This window comes from Setaria italica, chromosome IV (assembly GCF_000263155.2).
Source record: "Setaria italica strain Yugu1 chromosome IV, Setaria_italica_v2.0, whole genome shotgun sequence".
In the NCBI taxonomy this organism is placed as follows: domain Eukaryota; kingdom Viridiplantae; phylum Streptophyta; class Magnoliopsida; order Poales; family Poaceae; genus Setaria; species Setaria italica.
Window position 1 is genome coordinate 34,802,060 of NC_028453.1, and position 7,395 is coordinate 34,809,454.

At 45.1% G+C, this 7,395-nt stretch overlaps 1 protein-coding gene across 1 annotated transcript; it reads left to right on the top strand.

The window, feature by feature from the left end:
* The first annotated feature begins 2,610 nt into the window (after positions 1 to 2,610).
* On the top strand, positions 2,611 to 4,242 carry LOC101778937 (crocetin glucosyltransferase, chloroplastic). The gene has a single exon (XM_004965927.4). The coding sequence runs from the start codon at positions 2,713 to 2,715 to the stop codon at positions 4,132 to 4,134; it is 1,422 nt and encodes a 473-aa protein (XP_004965984.1). The 5' UTR covers positions 2,611 to 2,712; the 3' UTR covers positions 4,135 to 4,242.
* Positions 4,243 to 7,395: the final 3,153 nt, after the last annotated feature.

Sequence of the window (7,395 nt, forward strand, 5' to 3'; positions counted from 1 at the left end):
GGAGGAATATTATGGAAGAAATACACTGATATTGATCAAGCACTTTCATATGCTAGAAATATTTTGGGAGTCAATTATTTTTTAGAACCTGCAGCCAAGGAATATATTTAGAAATATAAAAAAACAAGGGAAATTAAGTCAAGCTCATCTAGAATAAATATAAAAGAAGAAGGACCATCCAAGGCTCCAACATATAAAGAAGTTTTGAAGAAAGAAACAGACTCATCAAATAAAGAATATATTGAGAAGAAGTTAAAGGAAAAATTTGAATCAATATTTCCCCAATGGAAGAATAATTTAAAAGAAGAAATAATGAAAGAAATAGGGCTTGAAATAGATGAAAAATTCAAAAATATGCAAAAAGAATATGAATTGAAAATGGATATACCAATATCTGTTGATGATATGATGGATATCCGAGGTGATAGCAAGGAATAAAGAAAAGAATATTGTGAATTGTTGTCATGGTATGAACTGTTAATCCATATTGATTCAAATTTTGTCTCACATGAGAACAAATTTCCGTTGTTGTTAACGTGTTAACAACAATTCGGTCGGGGGAAGTATTATACTACATGCCATGATTTTGTGATTGAAGTCTGCGACGTCAATCATTCAGGCATGGAAGACCATACCAAGCAGCATCCAGAATGTCACGAGAAGACAGTGCATGATAGAGGACAGGGCCAAAGGAATAAACAGTGACTCTACTGTAGCTAGGACAATCATTGAGGAGCGGAGCGCCGTCCAGGCAAAAGAAGAAGTGCATAATTGAGGAGTCTCCCGAAGCCTCTGCTGCGGCTATAAAAGGAGCTGCCGAGTGAAGCATTTAGCATCAATCAACACACCACCAAAGACACCACCAAGAAGCAGAAGACCTCCACCCACACTCCACTCACAAAATACTCCATGAAGACATCCACCACCTCAGAATTGCTCTGAGGGATTCCTACCATTAATAGTAACACCTCACTACCGTTGTATCACTCCACCACCTTTGTATTACTAGAATAAAGGGAGGCCATTAGAGCTCGTCCCGCTGTTTGTAAGGTAATCAAAGTTTGTGCTAAGTGCTTCGGGTTTCCCAAAAGGGAAAGCCGCATGTAAGCTTGTCCCGTGGAAATGGATTAAGCTGTCCTGGTAGTATCCCTGCCTTCCCTTAAGCTCGTCCGTATGGGGCGATGTCTCTACGCTAGGGACCCTAGAGGAGAAACCTCTGTGTTTGTCGTTCTTGTGTTACCCTGGTAGCGGCATTTGAGGAGAACCCTGTGTTACCTTCGGGTGGAACTGTCTGGGGAGACGATAGAGCCTAAGTCCTGTGTGCTCGTGGCTGGGGACGGTGAGGGTGAAGACGCGAGCCAGAGACGCATGCGATGAGTACCGAGTAGGAGTGACACAAAGCATAGCAGCACGACCGGCTAAATCCTTGGTCTCGCCAACCCGCAAAGATCCTGAGAATCAATATAATCAAGATACAAACCTAATCACGCACCCGTGCGTACCATACCTGCAGAATAGTTGCTGAAAGCAACCCCAAATAGCTGCTCAATAGTGCTCAATAGTGCCCAAAATAGTGCCGCCATATTTTGCTCATCATGAGGTGCTCCACCCACTCGCGGTGAGTGCCCAAGCGCTGTTCATTTTCCTAATTTGAATAGTGTGCTAAATTTAAATAGTGCCGCTCAATTTGAATAGTAACCAGAGAATTTGAATAGTGCAGTGAATAGTAACTTGAAATTAGTATCCGAAATTTAAGTCACGTGATTTTCGTCTGTGCAATCGTAGTTTTTTTACTTAGATTATATCTAGATTATATCAATAGGTTTTTAGGAATCGATAATATGATTGTACCAGGATCCAGCCGTCAGGACGTCAGGCATATGATTGTACCAGGGATCCAGCCGCCGCCAGCAAGCGACCATCCTTGTCTCGAACAACCGCTCCATAACCTTCGACTCCATCAAAAGCAGCATCCGAATTCACCTTGACCCACCCCGCATCTGGGGCATCCAGGCACTCCGTGTTCTCGGCGCTATCAATTCCGCCTTTGTTTCTAGGCACAGGAGGTCCTCAATCAAGGAAGCAATGTACCTCCCTGCTACTCTGGCTCCCAGCGTGCTCGCCCATGTCTTCTTAGCATTTCGTCCTGGCGATAGGGACCAAAACCCACATATGAAGAGTGCAGGCGTGCGACGAATGATCCCCCACCATAACATCCTTTCTCCAGCTCACCGGGTGTTAAGACCCTGTCGTCGCTGTCTGGCAGAACATGGATTTTTCACATGCCAATCACTTTATTTTTAATATGGATTATGGGTAGGTGAGCACATGCCAATCACTTTATTTTTAATATGGATTATGGGTAGGTGAGAAGTAGGTAAGTAGTGAGAAAAATAAACGGTTGGTCGGTTTCGCATTCTCCTGTCTACCACACATATACATGGTATGCTCGTAGCTCAGTAGTGACGTCAAGTCAAACTACTGTCGCATATATCCTGAAGTTTGGTGGACGCAATGAGTTGGTTCTTGTGGCCGTGGACAGGCAACGTCGGCAGTCTGGAAATTGAATGGCCTTGATCATCCGCACGCAACCTTGACCACATACATGACCCCAAACCGCTGAACATAAAACTCTTCACTCTCACTCGTCGTCAGTTCGATCGAGGTAGGAGACAGGGAAAGCTTAGCCGCACACAGGCGAGAGGCTCTGAGATGTCGCCGCCGCCGCCGCCGCACTTCCTCGTCCTCACCTACCCGCTCCAGGGCCACATCGCCCCGGCGTTCCGCCTCGCCAGGCGCCTGCTCGCCGTCGCGCCCGACGTGCTCGTCACATTCTCCACCACCGAGTCCGCGCACGGGCGCTTGTTCGCGGCCAAGCCGGAGGGAGGCCCCAACGGCGGCGACGGCGGCCGCCTCGAGTTCCTCCCGTTCTCCGACGGCACCGAGTGCGGGTACGCTGGCGGCGGCGGCGTCGAGGAGTTCAACGCCTACATGGCGTCCTTCCACGCCGCGGGCCCGCGCAGCGTCGGGGATATCGTCGACGCGCTGGCGGCGCGGGGCCGCCCCGTCTCCCGCGTCGTGTACACGCTCATGCTCCCGTGGGCGGCCGACGTCGCGCGCGGGCGCGGCGTCCCATCCGCGCTCTACTGGATCCAGCCGGCCGTCGTGTTCGCTGTCTACCACCACTACTTCCACGGCTACGCCGGCGTCATCGCCGAGCACCACCGCCGCGGCGACCCCTCGTTAGCCGTGGAGCTCCCGGGCCTGGCACCTCTGGCGGTCAGGGATCTGCCGACGTTCCTCACCGAGTCCACCGACCCCGCACACTACTTCCACGCCGTCTTCCTCACGTTCCGCGACCTGTTCGACACCCTCGACAAGGAGACTTGCAAGGCTACCATCCTCGTCAACTCGTGCCAAGAGCTCGAGGTGGGCGCACTCGCCGCCGTGGGGCCGCACGACGTGCTCCCCATTGGTCCGGTGCTCCCGACCGGCGAAGAGGCCAGCATCTTGAAGCCGGACGACGCCAAGTACATGGAGTGGCTCGACACCAAGCCGGCGAGCTCCGTGGTGTACGTCTCCTTCGGAAGCCTGGCGACGATGGCGAGGGAGCAGCTCGACGAGCTGCTCCATGGCCTCGAGGAGAGCGGGAGGCCGTACCTCTTGGTGGTTCGGAAGGACAACAAGGCGATGCTCGCCGGAGCCGAGGCGGAGATGGGCGAACGTCTCAAGAACGGCATCGCGGTGGAGTGGTGCGACCAGGCGCGGGTGCTGTCGCACGCGGCGGTGGGATGCTTCGTGACGCACTGCGGGTGGAACTCGGTGGCCGAGAGCGTGGCGAGCGGCGTGCCCATGGTGGGCGTGCCCAAGGTTTCGGAGCAGAGCATGAACGCGCGGCTCATCGAGCACGAGTGGCGCGTCGGCGTGCGCGCGGAGGTGGACAGCGGCGGCGTGCTGCGCGCCGCGGAGCTGAGGAGGTGCGTCGAGGAGGTGATGGGGGACGGGACGGACGCGGCAGAGGTGCGGCGCAAGGCAGAGGAGTGGAAGCTGGTGGTTGCAGAGGCTATGCGCAATGGAGGATCGTCGTATTGTAGTCTCGTGGCATTCGTAGACGGTGCAAGGAGCAGCACTTGAGTGAAGAGTGACATGCGCCTTTGTTGTTCGTCGGAACATCAAGAAAATGTTTATAGTGCAGAATCAATATAATTCAATCTGATTGCTATAGTATTTTTCGCGAGTTTATATGATTTAGAACATTTGTTCTACGTATATATTTTTTGGTCCACCTAAACATCATTTTCCAATCGAAAAATCTTTTTATTTTGTTGAAGCTATAGTATTTTTCTTGCAGAACAATTCACTTTTAGCTACAACAATTTTATGCTAAATAAAGAATGTTTTTCTCACAAACTTGGAACATTGTTCCACTCAGTGAAATACCATTTCAATTTACTCCCGCCTTTCTAAATTATAATTTATTTTGTTTTTTCTCGATACATAGTTTTTACTATGTATTTAGGCATGTCGTATATCTAGATGTATAGCAAAAGTTATGTATTTAGAAAGGCATCTGAGTAGCATCCAATAGACTTGAGTTCAACTCCCGGAGCGAATTAAACAAGTCTGGATTAAAAAAATTATTTAAAAAATAAGTTGGGGCTTCCCTGCTGACTTTGAAAAAAAAAGATCAGAACGACTTACAATTTAGGATGGAGGAAATACTAATTTAGAGCTCCTATATTTAAATATTCTCAATCTGGAACCCTAGTTTAAAAGATACATTGGTACAATGGGAATTTTATTTGGATGCTCACTTTAGAATTATAGTTTTTTCAAAAAATTTAAAACATTGTAGCAAAGTTTTTTCTTACCTAGAGGCATCTATAAAATTATAATTTTATCAATTAAGATTCTATTGGCAAAGTGACTAGCAAAATGTAACATCGTATGCCAACCAAGAGATCGAGAGGGTTGGGATATATAACCTAGGTTTATATAACAAGTGTTCATTACATAATTATTTTTAAAATATTCTTTAAAAAGGTTAAAAATCTATCGTGTGCCCAATAATGTGCTTGTAAACTTTTAAGGATGAAAAGATAGGGGAACTCTAGATATACATGTCCAGCAATCATTTTTAGTCTAGACTAAAATTCATATCACATCGAATATTCGGAGACTAATTAGGAAGACTAAACATGAGCAAATTATAAAACTAATTACACAGATGGAGGCTAATTCACGAGACGAATCTATTAAGCCTAATTAATCCATCATTAGCACATATTTACTGTAGCATCACATTGTCAAATCATCATGGAGTAATTAGGCTTAATAGATTCATCTCGCAAATTAGCCTCCATCTGTGTAATTAGTTTTGTAATTAATCTATATTTAATACTCCTAATTAGTATCGAAACATTCGATGTGACAGAAATTTTATGAGGTTCTAAAGAACCAAACACCCTCTGAGGCACACTTTCTAGACTAGAGGCCAGACTACCAGCTGATTATATGCTAAGCCAGAAAAGGGGAGACTGAAGTGCTGATTGATCGCTGAAACTTGCTTGTCCTTTTGCAGCATAATATTTGTGTTCTTAGCAAATGAGAAGATATTTGGAAATGCTTGGCAAGGAACTTTACCACCCCAAAGATCTTTCCAAAACAAGACATGCTACAATAGTATCAATTCCTTTATATGAATCTAGTAGTTTCATAATATCCCTACACTAAAAAGACCTTTTCTTGACATGACTAGACACGTTTGCATTGCTATAGTGTCGGTCCCAAACTAAGGGAACCCAAGGGACATCAACTTTATTAAAGCATTTGTGTAGATTTCTCATAAGTAAGGCTTCATTCTATGTTTTAAGCTTCAAGACACATGGACCCCCACCCCTTTTTATTTTTGGCAAGCATACCATTTCCCAAGATGCTTTAGGTATGAATCTTGTAATAATCACTATTTTATCATAAAAAAAGTGCACATAGAGAATGTTGGATAAGAGCTAAAGACTAAATTGGTCAGTTGAGGCCTACTGCCTGAGATAGAAAAGTTGAGGTGCTGACCAGCCTTCTTTCATACCTAGTGTCCAAGGGAATAAAGTCTTTAACTTTGGGTTTAATGAGGCCTACCGGGAGGCCAAGATAAGCAAAGGGCAGAGAACCAATATAGCAGCCAAAAAACGGTGCTAGAGAGTTCATCTTTTTGGTATCCACATTTATTTGAACCATCATGTATAGGAATAGTTTACTCTTAAACCTTTGGATCCTGCAAAGTTGTGAAGGTCTTTTACAAAGAGCAGCTAGAATGGACATCCCTCCATGATAAATAGAGTATCATCAGCATATTGAAGAATGTGAAAATCTTGACTATATTAGACAAGCACTATCAATCGTAGCATGTTGTCTTCTTTGGCTTTGTTAAGCAAAGTCTAAAGGAAATTTGCGGCAAGAACAAAGAGCAATGTGTAGAGTGTGTCTCCTTGCATAAACCCTCTCTTACAATAAATAGTCACTAGAAACTACACGAGGCTTTGGCGCGCCATCTTGAAATTTGGCCAGCGTTATCATGTTATAGAGGTAGTTTTTAGCATTTTGGATAGGGCCATTATTTTAAATTGAAGTATTTGTGGACTTTTGATTTTCTTTTGCATGTCCAAATTTGCACTGGTACCTGACATGGGACTCCTACATGTCTGCCATTCTCTTGTCAGTATTAGATTTGTAGTTCTCAAAAAAGCAAAATGCATAACCTCATATCAAATGAACTTGCACACTTATGTTTCTATCTCAGTAGATTTAGATTGCTAAGTATGGGTACCAGCCACTCTCTGCCTTGTATTATGCAACTTTCCATCTGGATGTGTAATTGTAATCGCATCTTATAGTTTCTAAAAAGATTATGATATTGATTATTTTACTAATTATTGGTGTTTAGACCCAGCAATCTACCGAGAGGGTGCTCGAGGTAGTGTTTTGGTTAGTGGGGCTCGTCAAAATCAGGAACTTAAAGGTAAACGCAGACACACGATTCAGACAGGTTCGGGTCGCTAGATTGAGTAATACCCTACGTCATGTGTTGGTTGGATTAAATTGCTTTGGAGGGGGTCCCTGCCTCACCTTATATTGCCGGGGGCAAAGTTACAGGTTGGTTGGTTACAAAAATACTAGTCGGATACAACTAGAAGAGTTCTACTCTTATTACAACAAGTAGTTTTCCTAATCCTCAACTAGTTCTTGTCTTTCTATGTAGACTACGCCATCCTGCGCCATGGTCTCCATGTTAGATGTGTCTCGGTGTCCAACCCTATATTAATTTAGGACTGTTCAAACCTTCTGGTGGGCCCATAGATGTATGTACGACACTAATTTTTTTCGAAATGGCATTTGCAT

Bases quoted from the DNA above. Each gene is read 5' to 3' on its own strand.
- LOC101778937 (XM_004965927.4), top strand. From the start codon at position 2,713: ATGTCGCCGCCGCCGCCGCCGCACTTCCTCGTCCTCACCTACCCGCTC.